This window comes from Haplochromis burtoni, unplaced genomic scaffold (genome assembly GCF_018398535.1).
Source record: "Haplochromis burtoni strain Fernald_Lab_line unplaced genomic scaffold, NCSU_Asbu1 Contig_361, whole genome shotgun sequence".
NCBI lineage: Eukaryota > Metazoa > Chordata > Actinopteri > Cichliformes > Cichlidae > Haplochromis > Haplochromis burtoni.
In genome coordinates this window covers 479,941-503,588 of record NW_024582722.1, presented here as the reverse complement: position 1 = coordinate 503,588, position 23,648 = coordinate 479,941, and the positions used below count along the sequence as shown (strand labels likewise).

The window sequence follows — 23,648 nt, the reverse complement described above, 5'->3', positions numbered from 1 at the left end:
CATGGAAGTAGAATGTGGCTGCCGCTGTAGTTGTTGTTGCTGCAAGAAGAAGAGGAGGAAGAGTATTGCATCCTTTCATGCGTGGTTTACTGCCTGAGTTTAATACATGCTGAAATGAGCAAGGTATTGTGTAAGTACAGCAGTTCCTCTGCTGATGGTTTCATAACAGCACATCGATGGTAGATGGTAATGTCAGGGTAGCACTTAACAGTCCGACGGCCTCATGTCTCATTCTCAGATAGAAGGGTTTAATATGAAGCTGCCTCAGTATAAACGTTTTTAATAAATGAGTCATCTGCTCTCCTAACACTGAACTATTCCCTGAAATGAATCGTTTGTGCATTCAAATTACTTTGCCCTCATTTCGGTCTGAGACAGATTTGATGTCCGCTTGCTGATTTCTGCATTTTAATGTTTGTCCATCTGCAGCCACGAGGAGCCTCTGACCCATAATGATGAGGTTTTATAGACCAAATGAATGTGCAGTGTGACCACTTTTTCCAGTGAAACAATTAAATGCTTTCAGGGCATTTCAAAATAAAATATCTTTGCAGATAGAACATTAACTGCAGGGTGTCTGTCTCTCAGGCTGAGAAAGCTCGTAATAAAAAATGCAAGTAAACCTCATTTATCCATTTTGAAAAAAAATATATTTTCAGTTCATGCATTGAAAGGAAAAGCTGCTCGCTCTGCTCACTTTCAGAATTAAAATCACAGATTGGATTCTGTTAGGACTCTGAAGCTCATTTACACACAATAAATCAGGTTTAACCTTTACTTTATACTGCAAACTAAGACATGCATTTTCATTTTTGGGCACTTTTAATGTTTTTCTTTGCAAATGCATATAAGCATGGATTAATCCTTTGTAGACTGTGAGGAGTAGGCTCAAAGAGTTAAGGTTAGAGTAATATTAGTAATAGTATTCAGTCTGATAAATGATCATAAACGTACCCTACCATTGGAAGCATGTTGTTACCAGTGCTTCTGAGAGCAGTTGGACGAACAGACTGGTACGAGTTTGTTTATGTCTCATATTTGTTAAAAGGAAATGGACATGTGCGTTATTCAATGTGATCACGTAGATCCAGTGAGTACATGTTTTAGATTTACTCACACAAACTGGCTGCAGGTTAGAGATGTTTATAAACATTCAACAGCAAACAAACAAACAAAATTAGAGCAAATACAAACATCAGGAGCACAAACATGACTGGACAGTGACATAACCATAACCACCCCCATCTAAGGAGCTTGGAAATAAAAGTGTCTGGACTTCTTTAAGTTTCTTGAAGACGTTTCATCCGAGAAGCGTTTTAAGCTCAGGTATTTAACCCTAGTGGGAGTGTCCCTTAAGAGGGTCGTTGGCCCACTATTGATCATCTGCACCATCACATGAGCCAAGGTGTGAAAAAGGTGTGGGTCATTATCAGCAGAGGTTTCAGGTAAAACCATTGTGAGACCTTACCTCATCCCATCATGTGACTTACTGAGATCAAGATGTGAGTGGGTGCCTGGGGAGGTTCTCAGACAGGTGGCAGACAGTTGGTGTTGTGAGCCCCACCCTCAGTTTCTCTGATGACAGGGATGACAGTGTTGTTCTGTTTGTGATTCTGTTTCTCCATAGTTGGTTTCTGACCTTTTTCCTGTGTGCCTTTGCTGATTTGATGATAACCATATGTTTTAAGAGCTTCCTTTACTAGTGTGTGTTCCCTCTTTTTCCCTTCAGGCTTAGAGGGAACATTTTCTGCCTGGTGTTGTAGAGTCCTGATTACTCCAAGTATGTGTTCCACAGGGTGGTGGGAGTCAAAGAGAAGAAATTGGTCTGTGTGTGTGGGCTTCAGGTAAACTTTAGTGTTGAGGTTTCCATCCTCCTCCATGCACACAGCACAGTCCAGAAACAGCAAACTGTTATCCTTTGTGTCTTCCCTGATTAACTTGGATGTTTCAATCCACTGAGTTGATGTGAGCAGTGAAGGCTTCTACTTCTTGGGTTTGGATTTTGACCCAGGTGTCATCCACATATCTGTACCAGTGGTTAGGTGGTGTCTCTTTAAACGAGCCCAGAGCCTTTCTTTCCACTTCCTCCATGTAAAGGTTGGCTATAATAGGTGACACCGGGAGCCCATAGCACATCCACGTTTTTGTCTGTAGAAACCCTCGTTGTGTTTAAAATATGTGGTGGTGAGGCCGAGGTTTAACAGTGTGCAGGTCTGATCGGAGTGAAGCTGGTTCTGCAGTCTACACTGCCTAAGTTGTATGCCAGTGAAGAGAGAAACCACATCAATGGACACTATGGTTTCACCTGGATCCAGAGTAAGTTTCTGGAAATTGTTGGTGAAGTCAGAGGAGTTTTTAATGTGATGGGGTGTGTTCCCTGCAGGGGGCGCGAGGATGGTGGCGAGGGGCTTGGAAATGTTGTAGGTGGCTGAGTTTATGCTGCTAATGGGACTCCTTCTTTGTGGATCTTCAGAAGTCTGTAAATAGAGGGTATATCACCTCCTGGGTACAGACTGGGTACAGATTCACAAAGCTCATAAACAGTTGAACACAGACGATCAGTACAATGACCCTGAGTGTGAGACTTTTTTATTTCGAGTTTATTTTTTTAAAAAAAGGGTGAGTGTTAGCACAGTTCAATAACCTCATGTAGCATACAATATTAACACCGTTTGAGTGTGGCGTGTTAGCGGGACACAGAACTGAGGAGAAATCAGGACCACCAGTGGCGGGACATAGCAGGGAGAGGAGTGTGGCCAATGCTACAAAGACTGTGGATTCAGTGAGATGACCCTGAGCTGCAATTCACTCAACACATACATACATACATAATAAAGTTAGCAACAAAGGCAAATGAATATAAATAAACAGTGTAAGACTAATTCACAGTGGTAAACCAAAACATTGAGAGGGCATTTGCTTCCATTGAATTTGACCATGTAGCATTTTCCGACCTACTGCAGCTACAGTTGCTGCAAATCGTCAAGCAGCTTTGCAACCCCCCTTTACTCCAACATTTCATTAATGTGTTGACTTCTACTCTGCTCATAGAATGCCATACCACTGGATATACATTACTGCAGATGGATACAGTAATCTTCTTTTGACTGCAGAGAAGCCGACTGACCTGACATGTGCATGATGACTGAATGTTGATTATGTCTGCCAGGTTTGGGTGTTTTTACCCATTTGATTGTGGTGTAGAACTGCACAATGGGGCACTGGTTCTAGTGGAGTCCTGTGATCTCTGAGTACCCTTCTAGTTATCTTTGTTTTGAGAAACTTCATCAGGTTCCTGTCTGCCCAGCTTTTGCCCTTTCCAAGCTGATATCAAACCGTAGGCCCGTCAATGACTGATGGTCCTGGCATACACTCGCTCTGCTCCTCTGTATTTCCTCGTTGGCTCTCTGCATCAACAGACGCTCCTCATCTCGGCTTCATTTCAGGATATTCATCATATTCTCAAGCAGAAGAAAAGGCGACTCGTTTGAAAGGTCAGGCTCATTTGTTTCATGTGAGATATTCAGTGTAATAAACAGTGATAAACGGCGACTGGGGCTCACTGGGGCTGATTGCCATGTGACTGCATTTCACACACATACACACATGTACGGCACTGTGGCTCATTGCTCCTTTAAATGCCACCTGCCGGGGCTGCTGGCACGCCGTACCTCGTCCCTGCAATGCTTTTCTGCTACGCCACACCGCTTAATGATGGCTCCAGCCTGGCCGGTGTGGCCAGGCTCCATGTTCTGAGAATAATTGACAATTAGGGAGATGGAGGGGCAAGCTAAATGCCATCCCACACTCAATACAGAGACTCCATCTCTGATTGTGAAGCAGGAAATGGAGAATGGGTGGTGGAGGGGTTATACAACAAAGCTCTGCGTGAGCAGCGGTTCATATCTTCTACCTGGATCGATTGCACTGCACATGCAGAGAATTTACAGAGCAGTGTGAGAAGGGGGGAGACACGGGACAGAGGCAGAAATGTGTCGATACAGGTGATAAAATACAGGGAAACCAGTGTAAAGGCTAGTTCTACTCTAACGCATAGAAGAAGGGAATGATCTGAGGGACAGAAAAAATCAGATGATCCTTTAAATGCTCAATGATTTACTTTAGTACAGCCACTAATTACAGAGATTCAGACAGCATCTACTGGAGACTCTCCACCCATCCCTAACCTTCAACCAAACCATGGTCTTTATGTGATCTCAGTCAAATTATTTTTATACCTAAACCTAAATCAGTTGTCCGTGTTGTCATACTGCAACCACATTTCCCACACCGCGTTTTAATTTTGAGGTGAAATGAAGTAAAAAGCCTTTTGAGTCTAGGGCAGACGGACTGTCATGTTCAGTCAGGTCTGACTGTGCGAGAGACGGTGGAGGTTAATTTCTGTGCTCTGTTTTTGATCTGACATCCATCGATTCAGACTGCAGCTGGATAAAACCTATTGAAACCAAAAATGAACATTCCAATATGTGATCCAGATGAGCCATAAGCAGCAGCACTTATGAGCACTGTGTGCTGACAGAGCCAATCAGAAGAAAAACTGAAAGTGTACATTCAGAGCCGCCTGAATGCAGAGCTCCTTGTTTAAAATATTGCCCATATTTGGTGAGGAAGAACATTTAAGATGAGAATTGTAGGAGGCTATATACACTAACAAAACTTAACTTCCTCCTGATTGTCCTTTGTGGCCAGGATGTGTACTCATGTGTCATGAATAACACTTTTTTGTCTTTTAATCAAATGTAATAAAAAAAAATACTCTCTTGTTTCGATTGGCCATTAAGCACAACATTTCCATCTGTATTCTTCATCGTCTCGCTTCACATCCATCTAGCTATGATTTCTGGCAACACACAACCCCAAGAACAAGTGCAGAAATACAAATAGAGATTGTGAAAACAAAAGCACAAAGCCGAGTAGTTTGAATACCCTGAGGCTGAGCAGGATCTGAGAGATCACACAGGTTCACAGACAGGAAACAGATCTGTGCTGTAGCTCAAGGCTACAAGTCACCACCATCAGTAAAATCTCCTACATTCACATAAAGGAGGAAATGACATATGGATAAAGACCCATAACCACCTGCTCAGCTCTGTCCTTCACTCCGTTGCTGCGTCTGCCTGTATCTGTCGATCCGGTCCTCCATATGGAGTTACAGCTTCGTGAGTCAGCGGTGCGGTGACCCTTGACGAGCCTTTTTTCTCCCTTTTCCACATTTTCTTTCTTATTTTTTAAAGACAACATTTCCCCATGGATCCGTGGATGAATTTTACATCCTTCTGTTCAAGGTGTGTCAGTTGTGCTTTACAGCTTTTGCTGTTACGTGTTAATTTAAGGCTGAAGTAGGCAAAAAAAAACAAAAAAACAATAACATTACAGCGTCTTTCCTACTGCTCTCCACTCTCTGCCCTCAGCACGTGTGTCAACATACGACACCAACACATCGTAACAAACCACTACAACACACTTACATGTTCAAGGAAAATTAAGTTAGCAGATTATCCACACAGAACAAGAACAGCGAGTGTGAACTTCCCCCTTAGTGTGTTTGTTGGGCAGCTTAGATAATGTCACTTCAGAAAAGAATATCGCCCATATGGTTTTCACTGCCCTATGCATAGCCAAGAAAACAGTCCTCATGAACTGGAAAAATGAACTCCAGCTGTTACCAACTGCGTAACTACGGTTTTATGAATATGCTTCATCCATATGAAGACGCTTTTTTAATATTCATTATCAGACTCTCCTTTTAATGAGTTTTCTTGCTTTTCTGGGTTGCTCTACAAGGCTGGAAAAACACCTTTTCTTGCAGTATTTTCTGGTATTTATTACACTTTCTACTACCAGCAGCCACATGCACACAGATCTGCATTTGTAAAATGTCCAATGGAAACTTCAGCTGTGTAAAAACACTTGGCCAAAGTGTCGCTCATTGCCTAGATTTTGTATGCAAACCAGGTGCAGTCTAGTTTCCTCTCAAACCACTTCATCTATAAGACACAGAATTGTTTTTGAAACGTTTTGCCCAATCATTCCCCAAAATTACCACCCACTGAAGCCTTTTCTCTGCCAAAGCAGTTTCCTTCCCACCTGCCTAGTCTACTTCAGGGAGAATTTGGACCTCCAAAGAATGCAGCAGTGAACATGAGGATAACATGAGAGAAAAGATAGGACTGCCAGGCTGTGAATGTGATAGTAATGTCGACCGTTGTGTATTCCACCAGGACTAACTATAGTGCCATGCAATAATAAATGAGCTTCAGACCATGCCAGATGTTTGAAGATGTTCAGTAGATGTTCCTTCTGCCTTCTTGCCCATACCTCTAACACTTCCATATCCTCTGTGTCTCCTTGCAGGACTACAGAGTGAACATTTTCTTGAGACAGCAGTGGAACGACCCTCGGCTGGCCTACAGCGAATATCCAGACGACTCGCTGGACCTCGACCCCTCCATGTTGGACTCCATCTGGAAACCTGACTTGTTCTTTGCCAACGAGAAGGGGGCCAACTTTCATGAGGTCACCACCGACAACAAGCTGCTACGCATCTCTAAAAATGGCAACGTGCTCTACAGCATACGGTGAGTGGAGGATTGTTTTATATTCCAACTGTGAGAGAGAGTGGTTATTAAACGGCTCACAGCACCATCTTTGTTAAGATTTCTGACTGTCTCCTGCTGACAGAAACTGAGAGCAGTGACCTCACAGGTGAAGGAAATGTTGGGGTAAAGAGCTCAGCCAGTTGTGAGGGGCTCAGAGTAGAAAAGGAGCACATTAATGTGGTTTGGACATCTGTCTGGGATGCCTCCAGGATGCTTCCTGGACTGTTTCAGGCCCGTCCTACTAGTAGGAGATCTTGGGGCAGACTATGTCTTGGCTCTTTAGGAACACCCAAGTATCAGCTAGTGGAGCAGGAGGAAGTCTAAGCCTCTCGGCTTAGACTGTGGCCTGGACTCGGATGGACTGATAGTGAGCTCAGTGCTCCTACAGATAGATCACACCTGTACGTGAACAAATTTGTTTGGCACAACAAAGCATTCAGACTATCTTTCTGCTTGCTACTACTGCTGGACAAGACGGGTAGAAGAGCACATCAGGAACTTTATAATTTAGAGAAGAGCGATAAAGAAAAGTTTCACACCGGGATGAAGAAGAGTGTTTATAGGATGGGATGTCGTACTGAAACAATCAGTTATAAAACTGTGATAGGAAATAAAAAGTGACTGTCCTGCTCTGACTTCCTGTTTATTGCATTTCACATACCTCCCTCCTCTGCTTCAGAATTCTATTATTGCGTCAGAGTTGGAGGTTTTTATTTCCTCTACTTGCTCACTTTTTTTCTCTTTTTATCTCCAAGACATTCTTTTCAAGGCTTTCAGAGTTATAGCCTCCTTCAGCTGACAAACCTTTTAGCCTGCCGGAGCCTCCTCCTTGCTTTTATTGCGTTTGCTCGGGGGCAAATGAAAAAACGCAGGAGCCATGGTAATCTACTCTGCCTGTTAGTATTCCAGCAGTGTGCCTGATCCATTATCAACCTCAGTTTTCACCTTCATGTCCAGCAGCAGGAGGAGGAGTGAGATTGGCCCTTCTGCACTCTGCCTCCTATGCTGCTTTCATTTTTTTTAACTTGACAACATCAGAATGAACCCTCGGTTGATCAGCTTGATCTCAGAGGCGACAACACGACTCGGGATATTAAACCATCCCGGGGGAAGGGGGAAAAGTGGGTGCTGTAAATGCTGTTTTCTTTTTTCTATCGTCATCACTCATCGGCAGAGCAGCACAAGGGGAAGTCATGACTGATGCTTGCTTCTCCTCCGGCATGAAAGCAAAGTTTCTGAGACTGGATGGCCAGATTCGCATGTAGTGCAATCTCCCGCTGCACTTCAGACACAAGCACATGCTAGCACTGAAGTAATATAGAGTCCCATTCGTGCATGGGGGGTACTTTATCAAAGGGAATATTTATGCACCGGCACCAGTTTGCAACTGCAGTCAGCAACACCCTACAAAACAAGAGGGAGACCCCCAAAGATCAGACCCCATTCGCAGCACTCGGCCACAGTAGAGACAAACTCTGTTTCAACTGGAGGAGACCGCCAGCACCAGGATCTGGGTGGGGGAGAGCACAAATGGCAAACCTGAGACCCAGCAGCTGCAGAGAGCACTCACTTTCACAGACAGTGAAGTTAAGAGTGTCAGAACTGTCAGGTGTGGGTTTGATCATTTCTTCCCTCACTGAAGAAGAAATTTGATGGTTTCTTTTTGACACAATCTCTGTAACCTCGTGCCTGCTCATTTCCACACCACCGCCGCCGAGGCTCATTCTTCCCTCCAAGAATAAATGATGCTTCAGATACCCTCTATTCCACTCTAACTGGGGCCTGGCAATCTCACTCCTCTTTCCATTATATCTGCTCAGGCTGTTCCATCCCAGCCGTTGCTATCTAGGCAAGCTGCAGACAGATCTCAGAGACTCTGAGAGAAAATAACTTAAACCTGGAAATTTTATGGACCTCATTGAATCTCCTATTAGGCATTTGCCTCCAGCTTAACTTCAGCAAAAATGGAATTTTTCCATTACAAAATCCACCTGCTCCATGCACTAGGAAATGATTTTCCACCCTGTCCTCCTTCACTGGTGACATCTCTCTACCTCATGACTTTGCTTGCTTCTTTACTAAGAAGGTAACAGACGTTAGAGGTCAAGTCAGTGAATCTCCTCCCACTGAAGATGTGTCACCGCTTTCCTGATCAGGATGTCCCCAGTTATCAACTCTTGAGTTATCGCCTAGAATTTTTCCCATCCATGCTCTTTTAAGGCATCTCACCCCTGGTCATACCAAACATCCTCCATCCATACATCTTGCTCCTTTCACGCGTATGTTTTTTAGCCATGTTTGAGAGGGTGTAGATCCTGAACATGAGAGCTGATCCATCAACTGTTCACTGAAGCCTCACCAGAAATGGACCAGTGGAAGGGCGGCTGTCAGGAAGACATTCTTAATGAAGAGAAGCATTTTTCAGCAGGACAATGATCCCAAACACCTGGATAGAAGCACACTGTGGAACAGTATGGATGGGTCTCCCCAGAGCCCGGACCTCAACTTTATCAAAGCAGTGTGGGATCATCCTGACAGAGAGCAGAACAAAAGGCAGAAACATCCATTCAGCTTTGAATGTCCTTCAAGAAGCCTGCAGAACTTTTTATAAAAATGGTTATACCAATCACTCACTGTCAAGCTTGTTAGAGTTGCACAAACTCTGTTTCTGCCTCATGTGCTGTATTTCCATGTATGTTTCAATAAATTGCTGCAGCTGTTTCCCATTTTCCCAGCAACATGGAGGTGCACTCCCAAGAATACAGATACACAATCTTCACATTTACCATCAGCAGTGCAGAAAAAAGATTTTTCCATGTCATCCATCTTGTAATTAATTTGAAGTCCAGCTTCGTTTTACAGTCTCGGAGAACAATGTAAAGCACTTCCTCTGTCAGCATTTAGGTGTCACAGAGCAGCAGAAACCACCGAGCTGAGTCCGTCCCTGAGAAAGTGGGACATCGGTGAAAGCTGCATCACGTATGTAGCACGAACTCAGCATCCAGTGAGGCACTTGTAACAATGTGCAGACGAGGCAAAGTTTATCTGGAGCATCGGGCGGACTGGACGTGTGTCGTTGCAGAAGGACTGAGCGTGTGCAGTGAAATTACCTCCTGCACTTCACAACAGCTTGCTCAGCTCACACTCTGCACACACCAAACTGAACTTGGTGCTTTTTCCAGGTTTTCTCCCTGAAATTTAAACTGCAGCGTAACATTTGATGCAGAGAACACTTTGATATTTATCGTTATCTGGCAGGAAGCATGTCACCTGGATGTACATGCTCCGAGTTTTGAGGTTAAGATTAAGTGAAATTAGCAAAACTGTTATTTGTCATTTTTGACAGTCTGCCAACTTGAAAGACTGAAACAGTGGATTGTAATAGTGATAGACTCTATTGAGTTCAGTCTATAATTCCAAGGAGTAGATTTTTCAACAGCTTCTCTCATTAAAAAAATCCTCAAACAAGTTTTATTTTAGCTGATGGATGGAATTGCATGTTTAATTTCACTAATGGTTCTTTTTACTTATAAAATTGCTTTTTACATTCATTTCTGGGAAAAACAGACTATTTCCAGAGATGCTCTGCCTCCCATTCTACTTTTAAATACTCTAGGAACAACAAGTAGGCCTGCAGTGCGAGAGTGAAGTGCTCTAATAGGGTGATATGGTACTACAAGGTCATTAAGATAAGATGGGGCCTGATTATTTAAGACCTTGTATGTGAGGAGCAGGATTTTGAATTCAATTCTGGATTTAACAGGAAGCCAATGAAGGGAAGCCAAAACAGGAGAAATCATGCTCTCTCTTTCTAGTCCCTGTCAGGACTCTTGCTGCAGCATTTTGGATTAGCTGAAGGCTTTTCAGGGAGTTTTTTGGACATCCTGATAATAATGAATTACAGTAGTCCAGCCTGGAAGTAATAAATGCATGAACTAGTTTTTCAGCGTCACTCTGAGACAGGATATTTCTAATTTTAGAGATGTTGCGCAAATGGAAGAAAGCAGTCTTACATATTTGTTTAATATGTGCGTTGAAGGACATGTCCTGGTCAAAAATGACTCCAAGGTTCCTCACAGCGTTACTGGAGGCCAAGGTAATGCCATCCAGAGTAAGAATCTGGTTAGATACCATATTTCTAAGATTTTCAGGGCCGAGTACAATAACCTCAGTTTTATCTGAATTAAGAAGCAGAAAGTTAGCGGCCATCCAGGTCTTTATGTCTTTAAGACATTCCTGCAGTTTAACTAATTGGTGTGTGTTATCTGGCTTCATGGACAGATAGAGCTGGGTGTCATCTGCATAGCAGTGAAAATGTATGCTATGTCTTCTAATGATGCTGCCTAAGGGAAGCATGTATAATGTAAACAGAATTGGTCCTAGCACTGAACCCTGTGGAACTCCATAATTAACCTCAGTGTGTGAAGAGGACTCTCCATTTACATGAACAAACTGGAGTCTATTAGATAGATATGATACAAACCACTGCAGGCAGTACCTGTAATACCTACAGCATGTTCTAATCGCTCTAATAGGATATTATGGTCGACAGTATCGAATGCTGCACTGAGGTCTAGCAGGACAAGCACAGAGATGAGTCCACTGTCAGAGGCCATAAGAAGATCATTTGTAACCTTCACTAAAGCTGTTTCTGTGCTGTGATGAGCTCTGAAACCTGACTGAAACTCTTCAAATAACCATTCCTCTGCAGATGATCTGTTAGCTGTTTGACAACTACTCTTTCAAGGATGTTTTGATATGAAAGGAAGGTTGGAGATTGGCCTATAATTAGCTAAGACTGCTGGGTCTAGAGATGGCTTTTTGAATAAAGATTTAACTTGAAAGGCTTGAAAATACTGTCAGTATTGTCTGCATGACCAATCTACACAAATCAGCCTCCTACTGCTAATTATTGGACCTAATAGCATAGTTTTTTAATTAACATTCATTTAACCTTTACATTAAAGTTCCATACTGTCAGGAGAAGTTTGAGAGTAGTCTCCAAAACATGCAAACCACAAAGGTATATGTGTACTTTATTTTGTGAGCCCAGAACTTCTTCTCTCCTATTCAGTCATAACAGGTCGCATTTATTTAAATATTCTTCAAACTGAAGGTGAGAGACTGTTTGTTGGGGATTATTTCCAGTCTGGATTAATCCACAGTCGGTACTCCAGCTCAGTTTGAGGCAGCAGGAAGGTGTCATAGTAAACTGCAGAGTGTGTGCTCAGGGAGATGAGAGGAACGTGGTGCAGTCATTAAATAGACGGCTATTCAGTGAGTTATTCAGTGAACCATGCCACCAAACAAAAAGATAAAGCAGACTCAATAAAAGAAGGATAAAACAAAGTTCAAATTGTTCAGGGAGTGTGGAAAGTTTCCTTTGGCAGTAAAGGCACCAGTGACCCTTTCTGCAGACCGATTTGCAATTGTCATCATAATTCATTGTCAGTGACATAAAAACACGTTTGTGTTTAAATAGTTTCATATGAAAAACCTGAAAATGGCACCCGTCATCAGACGCTGTTTTTAATGCTGTGCTGCTCCGTTAAATCCAGAGGAAGGAGCTTCAGACGAGCTCAGCTACTTTCATCTCCAGTCGAAATGAATGACGTTCCCACACAGGAGGGGAAAACTTGCGTTTCTCATTTATGCTTACTAAATGAATTTATTGATTGGATCACGTATCAAACTTGTTGCAGTTGGTAATCAATTAAAGAACTAATTGCTCTGGCTTTCAGTTCATTCACACTTTCATGTGTTTGATGATTTAATTGGTTTGGCTCAAATGAAGTGAATTTTCTATCGTCTCTGCAGAGCTCATTTATTATTTCTGCTGCTTTTATCTTAGCATAAACAAAGTTGTTTATCTTTTGTAAACTAATAATGATTCATTTAATCAGTTTTTCCACTGATGATTATTTCAGTCTGAAATTTCAAACCTTCTGAGGTGTCGATGTGGCAATCTGATAAAACCCGAGGTAATCCTCTTACTGTAAAAGTGTGTGTGTGTGTGTGTGTGTGTGTGTGTGGAGGGAGATTAAAGTAATCTGCGTGTTTTTGTCTTGGGAGTCCAGAAATAAAGGAATGACTTTTGTGAAGTTTTTGTCAGTGAAAAAATGCATCAAAAGATTCATTTTGTGCTCATATTTCATACAGTGCTGATCTAAATGTTACCCCGGGACAGAAAACCAGATTCATTTCAGATATATAACCGCTGTCTTCCACTGATGTGCTGCAGCTCTGTGCCCTCCCACTTTTCTTTCTCACATGTCTACAAAATCATCATTTTCCAGTTTTTGATTTGTGACTTCACATTCATGGGAAACTGTAACCATCTCAAGGCAAAAGTTTCTCATCATCAAACAGGTTTCAGGTGGGTGATTTAATTAGAAGTTTAAATTGGACACGCCAAGCTCGAACGGTCCAGGTCTAACGCGTCGGCACCCTCCTCGCCTCTTTCGAGATCCGGGCAGAGGCTTGCTTCCTGGATTTCTCATAAACTGTTCTGACATCTCACAGTGCTGCAGGCGCAGCTTTGGCTTTTTCCCAGGCCGCATGCTGAAGACAGCATGTTTCCCTCTCCACGCGCAGATGTGCCACCATAATGTGCGAGCCTCCGTGACCTCCTACCTCCTCCTGAGCGCCGTCCAAGGAGACGGCAGGATGTTATGACAGGCATGGAAGTAGAATGTGGCTGCCGCTGTAGTTGTTGTTGCTGCAAGAAGAAGAGGAGGAAGAGTATTGCATCCTTTCATGCGTGGTTTACTGCCTGAGTTTAATACATGCTGAAATGAGCAAGGTATTGTGTAAGTACAGCAGTTCCTCTGCTGATGGTTTCATAACAGCACATCGATGGTAGATGATAATGTCAGGGTAGCACTTAACAGTCCGACGGCCTCATGTCTCGTTCTCAGATAGAAGGGTTTAATATGAAGCTGCCTCAGTATAAACGTTTTTAATAAATGAGTCATCTGCTCTCCTAACACTGAACTATTCCCTGAAATGAATCGTTTGTGCATTCAAATTACTTTGCCCTCATTTCGGTCTGAGACAGATTTGATGTCCGCTTGCTGATTTCTGCATTTTAATGTTTGTCCATCTGCAGCCACGAGGAGCCTCTGACCCATAATGATGAGGTTTTATAGACCAAATGAATGTGCAGTGTGACCACTTTTTCCAGTGAAACAATTAAATGCTTTCAGGGCATTTCAAAATAAAATATCTTTGCAGATAGAACATTAACTGCAGGGTGTCTGTCTCTCAGGCTGAGAAAGCTCGTAATAAAAAATGCAAGTAAACCTCATTTATCCATTTTGAAAAAAAATATATTTTCAGTTCATGCATTGAAAGGAAAAGCTGCTCGCTCTGCTCACTTTCAGAATTAAAATCACAGATTGGATTCTGTTAGGACTCTGAAGCTCATTTACACACAATAAATCAGGTTTAACCTTTACTTTATACTGCAAACTAAGACATGCATTTTCATTTTTGGGCACTTTTAATGTTTTTCTTTGCAAATGCATATAAGCATGGATTAATCCTTTGTAGACTGTGAGGAGTAGGCTCAAAGAGTTAAGGTTAGAGTAATATTAGTAATAGTATTCAGTCTGATAAATGATCATAAACGTACCCTACCATTGGAAGCATGTTGTTACCAGTGCTTCTGAGAGCAGTTGGACGAACAGACTGGTACGAGTTTGTTTATGTCTCATATTTGTTAAAAGGAAATGGACATGTGCGTTATTCAATGTGATCACGTAGATCCAGTGAGTACATGTTTTAGATTTACTCACACAAACTGGCTGCAGGTTAGAGATGTTTATAAACATTCAACAGCAAACAAACAAACAAAATTAGAGCAAATACAAACATCAGGAGCACAAACATGACTGGACAGTGACATAACCATAACCACCCCCATCTAAGGAGCTTGGAAATAAAAGTGTCTGGACTTCTTTAAGTTTCTTGAAGACGTTTCATCCGAGAAGCGTTTTAAGCTCAGGTATTTAACCCTAGTGGGAGTGTCCCTTAAGAGGGTCGTTGGCCCACTATTGATCATCTGCACCATCACATGAGCCAAGGTGTGAAAAAGGTGTGGGTCATTATCAGCAGAGGTTTCAGGTAAAACCATTGTGAGACCTTACCTCATCCCATCATGTGACTTACTGAGATCAAGATGTGAGTGGGTGCCTGGGGAGGTTCTCAGACAGGTGGCAGACAGTTGGTGTTGTGAGCCCCACCCTCAGTTTCTCTGATGACAGGGATGACAGTGTTGTTCTGTTTGTGATTCTGTTTCTCCATAGTTGGTTTCTGACCTTTTTCCTGTGTGCCTTTGCTGATTTGATGATAACCATATGTTTTAAGAGCTTCCTTTACTAGTGTGTGTTCCCTCTTTTTCCCTTCAGGCTTAGAGGGAACATTTTCTGCCTGGTGTTGTAGAGTCCTGATTACTCCAAGTATGTGTTCCACAGGGTGGTGGGAGTCAAAGAGAAGAAATTGGTCTGTGTGTGTGGGCTTCAGGTAAACTTTAGTGTTGAGGTTTCCATCCTCCTCCATGCACACAGCACAGTCCAGAAACAGCAAACTGTTATCCTTTGTGTCTTCCCTGGTGAACTTGATGTTTTTATCCACAGCGTTAATGTGAGCAGTGAAGGATTCCACTTCTTGTGTCTTGATTTTGACCCAGGTGTCATCCACATATCTGTACCAGTGGCTGGGTACTCTTCCTTTGAAAGAGCCAAGAGCCTTTCTTTCCACTTCCTCCATGTAAAGGTTGGCTACAATAGGTGACACGGGGGAGCCCATGGCACAGCCATGTTTTTGTCTGTAGAAAGCCTTCGTTGTATTTGAAATATGTAGTGGTGAGGCAGAGGTCTAACAGTGTGCAGGTCTGATCGGAGTGAAGCTGGTTCTGCAGTCTACACTGCCTAAGTTGTATGCCAGTGAAGAGAGAAACCACATCAATGGACACTATGGTTTCACCTGGATCCAGAGTAAGTTTCTGGAAATTGTTGGTGAAGTCAGAGGAGTTTTTAATGTGATGGGGTGTGTTCCCTGCAGGGGGCGCGAGGATGGTGGCGAGGGGCTTGGAAATGTTGTAGGTGGCTGAGTTTATGCTGCTAATGGGACTCCTTCTTTGTGGATCTTCAGAAGTCTGTAAATAGAGGGTATATCACCTCCTGGGTACAGACTGGGTACAGATTCACAAAGCTCATAAACAGTTGAACACAGACGATCAGTACAATGACCCTGAGTGTGAGACTTTTTTATTTCGAGTTTATTTTTTAAAAAAAAGGGTGAGTGTTAGCACAGTTCAATAACCTCATGTAGCATACAATATTAACACCGTTTGAGTGTGGCGTGTTAGCGGGACACAGAACTGAGGAGAAATCAGGACCACCAGTGGCGGGACATAGCAGGGAGAGGAGTGTGGCCAATGCTACAAAGACTGTGGATTCACTGAGATGACCCTGAGCTGCAATTCACTCAACACATACATAATAAAGTTAGCAACAAAGGCAAATGAATATAAATAAACAGTGTAAGACTAATTCACAGTGGTAAACCAAAACATTGAGAGGGCATTTGCTTCCATTGAATTTGACCATGTAGCATTTTCCGACCTACTGCAGCTACAGTTGCTGCAAATCGTCAAGCAGCTTTGCAACCCCCCTTTACTCCAACATTTCATTAATGTGTTGACTTCTACTCTGCTCATAGAATGCCATACCACTGGATATACATTACTGCAGATGGATACAGTAATCTTCTTTTGACTGCAGAGAAGCCGACTGACCTGACATGTGCATGATGACTGAATGTTGATTATGTCTGCCAGGTTTGGGTGTTTTTACCCATTTGATTGTGGTGTAGAACTGCACAATGGGGCACTGGTTCTAGTGGAGTCCTGTGATCTCTGAGTACCCTTCTAGTTATCTTTGTTTTGAGAAACTTCATCAGGTTCCTGTCTGCCCAGCTTTTGCCCTTTCCAAGCTGATATCAAACCGTAGGCCCGTCAATGACTGATGGTCCTGGCATACACTCGCTCTGCTCCTCTGTATTTCCTCGTTGGCTCTCTGCATCAACAGACGCTCCTCATCTCGGCTTCATTTCAGGATATTCATCATATTCTCAAGCAGAAGAAAAGGCGACTCGTTTGAAAGGTCAGGCTCATTTGTTTCATGTGAGATATTCAGTGTAATAAACAGTGATAAACGGCGACTGGGGCTCACTGGGGCTGATTGCCATGTGACTGCATTTCACACACATACACACATGTACGGCACTGTGGCTCATTGCTCCTTTAAATGCCACCTGCCGGGGCTGCTGGCACGCCGTACCTCGTCCCTGCAATGCTTTTCTGCTACGCCACACCGCTTAATGATGGCTCCAGCCTGGCCGGTGTGGCCAGGCTCCATGTTCTGAGAATAATTGACAATTAGGGAGATGGAGGGGCAAGCTAAATGCCATCCCACACTCAATACAGAGACTCCATCTCTGATTGTGAAGCAGGAAATGGAGAATGGGTGGTGGAGGGGTTATACAACAAAGCTCTGCGTGAGCAGCGGTTCATATCTTCTACCTGGATCGATTGCACTGCACATGCAGAGAATTTACAGAGCAGTGTGAGAAGGGGGGAGACACGGGACAGAGGCAGAAATGTGTCGATACAGGTGATAAAATACAGGGAAACCAGTGTAAAGGCTAGTTCTACTCTAACGCATAGAAGAAGGGAATGATCTGAGGGACAGAAAAAATCAGATGATCCTTTAAATGCTCAATGATTTACTTTAGTACAGCCACTAATTACAGAGATTCAGACAGCATCTACTGGAGACTCTCCACCCATCCCTAACCTTCAACCAAACCATGGTCTTTATGTGATCTCAGTCAAATTATTTTTATACCTAAACCTAAATCAGTTGTCCGTGTTGTCATACTGCAACCACATTTCCCACACCGCGTTTTAATTTTGAGGTGAAATGAAGTAAAAAGCCTTTTGAGTCTAGGGCAGACGGACTGTCATGTTCAGTCAGGTCTGACTGTGCGAGAGACGGTGGAGGTTAATTTCTGTGCTCTGTTTTTGATCTGACATCCATCGATTCAGACTGCAGCTGGATAAAACCTATTGAAACCAAAAATGAACATTCCAATATGTGATCCAGATGAGCCATAAGCAGCAGCACTTATGAGCACTGTGTGCTGACAGAGCCAATCAGAAGAAAAACTGAAAGTGTACATTCAGAGCCGCCTGAATGCAGAGCTCCTTGTTTAAAATATTGCCCATATTTGGTGAGGAAGAACATTTAAGATGAGAATTGTAGGAGGCTATATACACTAACAAAACTTAACTTCCTCCTGATTGTCCTTTGTGGCCAGGATGTGTACTCATGTGTCATGAATAACACTTTTTTGTCTTTTAATCAAATGTAATAAAAAAAAATACTCTCTTGTTTCGATTGGCCATTAAGCACAACATTTCCATCTGTATTCTTCATCGTCTCGCTTCACATCCATCTAGCTATGATTTCTGGCAACACACAACCCCAAGAACAAGTGCAGAAATACAAATAGAGATTGTGAAAACAAAAGCACAAAGCCGAGTAGTTTGAATACCCTGAGGCTGAGCAGGATCTGAGAGATCACACAGGTTCACAGACAGGAAACAGATCTGTGCTGTAGCTCAAGGCTACAAGTCACCACCATCAGTAAAATCTCCTACATTCACATAAAGGAGGAAATGACATATGGATAAAGACCCATAACCACCTGCTCAGCTCTGTCCTTCACTCCGTTGCTGCGTCTGCCTGTATCTGTCGATCCGGTCCTCCATATGGAGTTACAGCTTCGTGAGTCAGCGGTGCGGTGACCCTTGACGAGCCTTTTTTCTCCCTTTTCCACATTTTCTTTCTTATTTTTTAAAGACAACATTTCCCCATGGATCCGTGGATGAATTTTACATCCTTCTGTTCAAGGTGTGTCAGTTGTGCTTTACAGCTTTTGCTGTTACGTGTTAATTTAAGGCTGAAGTAGGCAAAAAAAAAAAAAACAGAATAACATTACAGGTCTTTCCTACTGCTCTCCACTCTCTGCCCTCAGCACGTGTGTCAACATACGACACCAACACATCGTAACAAACCACTACAACACACTTACATGTTCAAGGAAAATTAAGTTAGCAGATTATCCACACAGAACAAGAACAGCGAGTGTGAACTTCCCCCTTAGTGTGTTTGTTGGGCAGCTTAGATAATGTCACTTCAGAAAAGAATATCGCCCATATGGTTTTCACTGCCCTATGCATAGCCAAGAAAACAGTCCTCATGAACTGGAAAAATGAACTCCAGCTGTTACCAACTGCGTAACTACGGTTTTATGAATATGCTTCATCCATATGAAGACGCTTTTTTAATATTCATTATCAGACTCTCCTTTTAATGAGTTTTCTTGCTTTTCTGGGTTGCTCTACAAGGCTGGAAAAACACCTTTTCTTGCAGTATTTTCTGGTATTTATTACACTTTCTACTACCAGCAGCCACATGCACACAGATCTGCATTTGTAAAATGTCCAATGGAAACTTCAGCTGTGTAAAAACACTTGGCCAAAGTGTCGCTCATTGCCTAGATTTTGTATGCAAACCAGGTGCAGTCTAGTTTCCTCTCAAACCACTTCATCTATAAGACACAGAATTGTTTTTGAAACGTTTTGCCCAATCATTCCCCAAAATTACCACCCACTGAAGCCTTTTCTCTGCCAAAGCAGTTTCCTTCCCACCTGCCTAGTCTACTTCAGGGAGAATTTGGACCTCCAAAGAATGCAGCAGTGAACATGAGGATAACATGAGAGAAAAGATAGGACTGCCAGGCTGTGAATGTGATAGTAATGTCGACCGTTGTGTATTCCACCAGGACTAACTATAGTGCCATGCAATAATAAATGAGCTTCAGACCATGCCAGATGTTTGAAGATGTTCAGTAGATGTTCCTTCTGCCTTCTTGCCCATACCTCTAACACTTCCATATCCTCTGTGTCTCCTTGCAGGACTACAGAGTGAACATTTTCTTGAGACAGCAGTGGAACGACCCTCGGCTGGCCTACAGCGAATATCCAGACGACTCGCTGGACCTCGACCCCTCCATGTTGGACTCCATCTGGAAACCTGACTTGTTCTTTGCCAACGAGAAGGGGGCCAACTTTCATGAGGTCACCACCGACAACAAGCTGCTACGCATCTCTAAAAATGGCAACGTGCTCTACAGCATACGGTGAGTGGAGGATTGTTTTATATTCCAACTGTGAGAGAGAGTGGTTATTAAACGGCTCACAGCACCATCTTTGTTAAGATTTCTGACTGTCTCCTGCTGACAGAAACTGAGAGCAGTGACCTCACAGGTGAAGGAAATGTTGGGGTAAAGAGCTCAGCCAGTTGTGAGGGGCTCAGAGTAGAAAAGGAGCACATTAATGTGGTTTGGACATCTGTCTGGGATGCCTCCAGGATGCTTCCTGGACTGTTTCAGGCCCGTCCTACTAGTAGGAGATCTTGGGGCAGACTATGTCTTGGCTCTTTAGGAACACCCAAGTATCAGCTAGTGGAGCAGGAGGAAGTCTAAGCCTCTCGGCTTAGACTGTGGCCTGGACTCGGATGGACTGATAGTGAGCTCAGTGCTCCTACAGATAGATCACACCTGTACGTGAACAAATTTGTTTGGCACAACAAAGCATTCAGACTATCTTTCTGCTTGCTACTACTGCTGGACAAGACGGGTAGAAGAGCACATCAGGAACTTTATAATTTAGAGAAGAGCGATAAAGAAAAGTTTCACACCGGGATGAAGAAGAGTGTTTATAGGATGGGATGTCGTACTGAAACAATCAGTTATAAAACTGTGATAGGAAATAAAAAGTGACTGTCCTGCTCTGACTTCCTGTTTATTGCATTTCACATACCTCCCTCCTCTGCTTCAGAATTCTATTATTGCGTCAGAGTTGGAGGTTTTTATTTCCTCTACTTGCTCACTTTTTTTCTCTTTTTATCTCCAAGACATTCTTTTCAAGGCTTTCAGAGTTATAGCCTCCTTCAGCTGACAAACCTTTTAGCCTGCCGGAGCCTCCTCCTTGCTTTTATTGCGTTTGCTCGGGGGCAAATGAAAAAACGCAGGAGCCATGGTAATCTACTCTGCCTGTTAGTATTCCAGCAGTGTGCCTGATCCATTATCAACCTCAGTTTTCACCTTCATGTCCAGCAGCAGGAGGAGGAGTGAGATTGGCCCTTCTGCACTCTGCCTCCTATGCTGCTTTCATTTTTTTTAACTTGACAACATCAGAATGAACCCTCGGTTGATCAGCTTGATCTCAGAGGCGACAACACGACTCGGGATATTAAACCATCCCGGGGGAAGGGGGAAAAGTGGGTGCTGTAAATGCTGTTTTCTTTTTTCTATCGTCATCACTCATCGGCAGAGCAGCACAAGGGGAAGTCATGACTGATGCTTGCTTCTCCTCCGGCATGAAAGCAAAGTTTCTGAGACTGGATGGCCAGATTCGCATGTAGTGCAATCTCCCGCTGCACTTCAGACACAAGCACATGCTAGCACTGAAGTAATATAGAGTCCCATTCGTGCATGGGGGGTACTTTATCAAAGGGAATATTTATGCACCGGCACCAGTTTGCAACTGCAGTCAGCAACACCCTACAAAACAAGAGGGAGACCCCCAAAGATCAGACCCCATTCGCAGCACTCGGCCACAGTAGAGACAAACTCTGTTTCAACTGGAGGAGACCGCCAGCACCAGGATCTGGGTGGGGGAGAGCACAAATGGCAAACCTGAGACCCAGCAGCTGCAGAGAGCACTCACTTTCACAGACAGTGAAGTTAAGAGTGTCAGAACTGTCAGGTGTGGGTTTGATCATTTCTTCCCTCACTGAAGAAGAAATTTGATGGTTTCTTTTTGACACAATCTCTGTAACCTCGTGCCTGCTCATTTCCACACCACCGCCGCCGAGGCTCATTCTTCCCTCCAAGAATAAATGATGCTTCAGATACCCTCTATTCCACTCTAACTGGGGCCTGGCAATCTCACTCCTCTTTCCATTATATCTGCTCAGGCTGTTCCATCCCAGCCGTTGCTATCTAGGCAAGCTGCAGACAGATCTCAGAGACTCTGAGAGAAAATAACTTAAACCTGGAAATTTTATGGACCTCATTGAATCTCCTATTAGGCATTTGCCTCCAGCTTAACTTCAGCAAAAATGGAATTTTTCCATTACAAAATCCACCTGCTCCATGCACTAGGAAATGATTTTCCACCCTGTCCTCCTTCACTGGTGACATCTCTCTACCTCATGACTTTGCTTGCTTCTTTACTAAGAAGGTAACAGACGTTAGAGGTCAAGTCAGTGAATCTCCTCCCACTGAAGATGTGTCACCGCTTTCCTGATCAGGATGTCCCCAGTTATCAACTCTTGAGTTATCGCCTAGAATTTTTCCCATCCATGCTCTTTTAAGGCATCTCACCCCTGGTCATACCAAACATCCTCCATCCATACATCTTGCTCCTTTCACGCGTATGTTTTTTAGCCATGTTTGAGAGGGTGTAGATCCTGAACATGAGAGCTGATCCATCAACTGTTCACTGAAGCCTCACCAGAAATGGACCAGTGGAAGGGCGGCTGTCAGGAAGACATTCTTAATGAAGAGAAGCATTTTTCAGCAGGACAATGATCCCAAACACCTGGATAGAAGCACACTGTGGAACAGTATGGATGGGTCTCCCCAGAGCCCGGACCTCAACTTTATCAAAGCAGTGTGGGATCATCCTGACAGAGAGCAGAACAAAAGGCAGAAACATCCATTCAGCTTTGAATGTCCTTCAAGAAGCCTGCAGAACTTTTTATAAAAATGGTTATACCAATCACTCACTGTCAAGCTTGTTAGAGTTGCACAAACTCTGTTTCTGCCTCATGTGCTGTATTTCCATGTATGTTTCAATAAATTGCTGCAGCTGTTTCCCATTTTCCCAGCAACATGGAGGTGCACTCCCAAGAATACAGATACACAATCTTCACATTTACCATCAGCAGTGCAGAAAAAAGATTTTTCCATGTCATCCATCTTGTAATTAATTTGAAGTCCAGCTTCGTTTTACAGTCTCGGAGAACAATGTAAAGCACTTCCTCTGTCAGCATTTAGGTGTCACAGAGCAGCAGAAACCACCGAGCTGAGTCCGTCCCTGAGAAAGTGGGACATCGGTGAAAGCTGCATCACGTATGTAGCACGAACTCAGCATCCAGTGAGGCACTTGTAACAATGTGCAGACGAGGCAAAGTTTATCTGGAGCATCGGGCGGACTGGACGTGTGTCGTTGCAGAAGGACTGAGCGTGTGCAGTGAAATCACCTCCTGCACTTCACAACAGCTTGCTCAGCTCACACTCTGCACACACCAAACTGAACTTGGTGCTTTTTCCAGGTTTTCTCCCTGAAATTTAAACTGCAGCGTAACATTTGATGCAGAGAACACTTTGATATTTATCGTTATCTGGCAGGAAGCATGTCACCTGGATGTACATGCTCCGAGTTTTGAGGTTAAGATTAAGTGAAATTAGCAAAACTGTTATTTGTCATTTTTGACAGTCTGCCAACTTGAAAGACTGAAACAGTGGATTGTAATAGTGATAGACTCTATTGAGTTCAGTCTATAATTCCAAGGAGTAGATTTTTCAACAGCTTCTCTCATTAAAAAAATCCTCAAACAAGTTTTATTTTAGCTGATGGATGGAATTGCATGTTTAATTTCACTAATGGTTCTTTTTACTTATAAAATTGCTTTTTACATTCATTTCTGTCTGGAAGCTGGAAAACAGACTAAGGCTCTCCCTCCCATTCTACTTTTAAATACTCTAGGAACAACAAGTAGGCCTGCAGAGCGAGAGCGAAGTGCTCTAATAGGGTGATATGGTACTACAAGGTCATTAAGATAAGATGGGGCCTGATTATTTAAGACCTTGTATGTGAGGAGCAGGATT

The 23,648-nt window shown here is 43.2% G+C and overlaps 1 protein-coding gene across 1 annotated transcript in view; it reads left to right on the top strand.

Moving 5' to 3' along the window:
- Window positions 1-23,648, top strand: part of glra1 (glycine receptor, alpha 1) — a 152,606-nt gene that overhangs the window by 58,536 nt on the left and 70,422 nt on the right. The window contains exon 4 of the mRNA XM_042228878.1: window positions 6,376-6,599. Coding sequence (XP_042084812.1) covers window positions 6,376-6,599 — 224 coding nt within the window. The remainder of the gene's footprint in view (window positions 1-6,375; window positions 6,600-23,648) is intronic.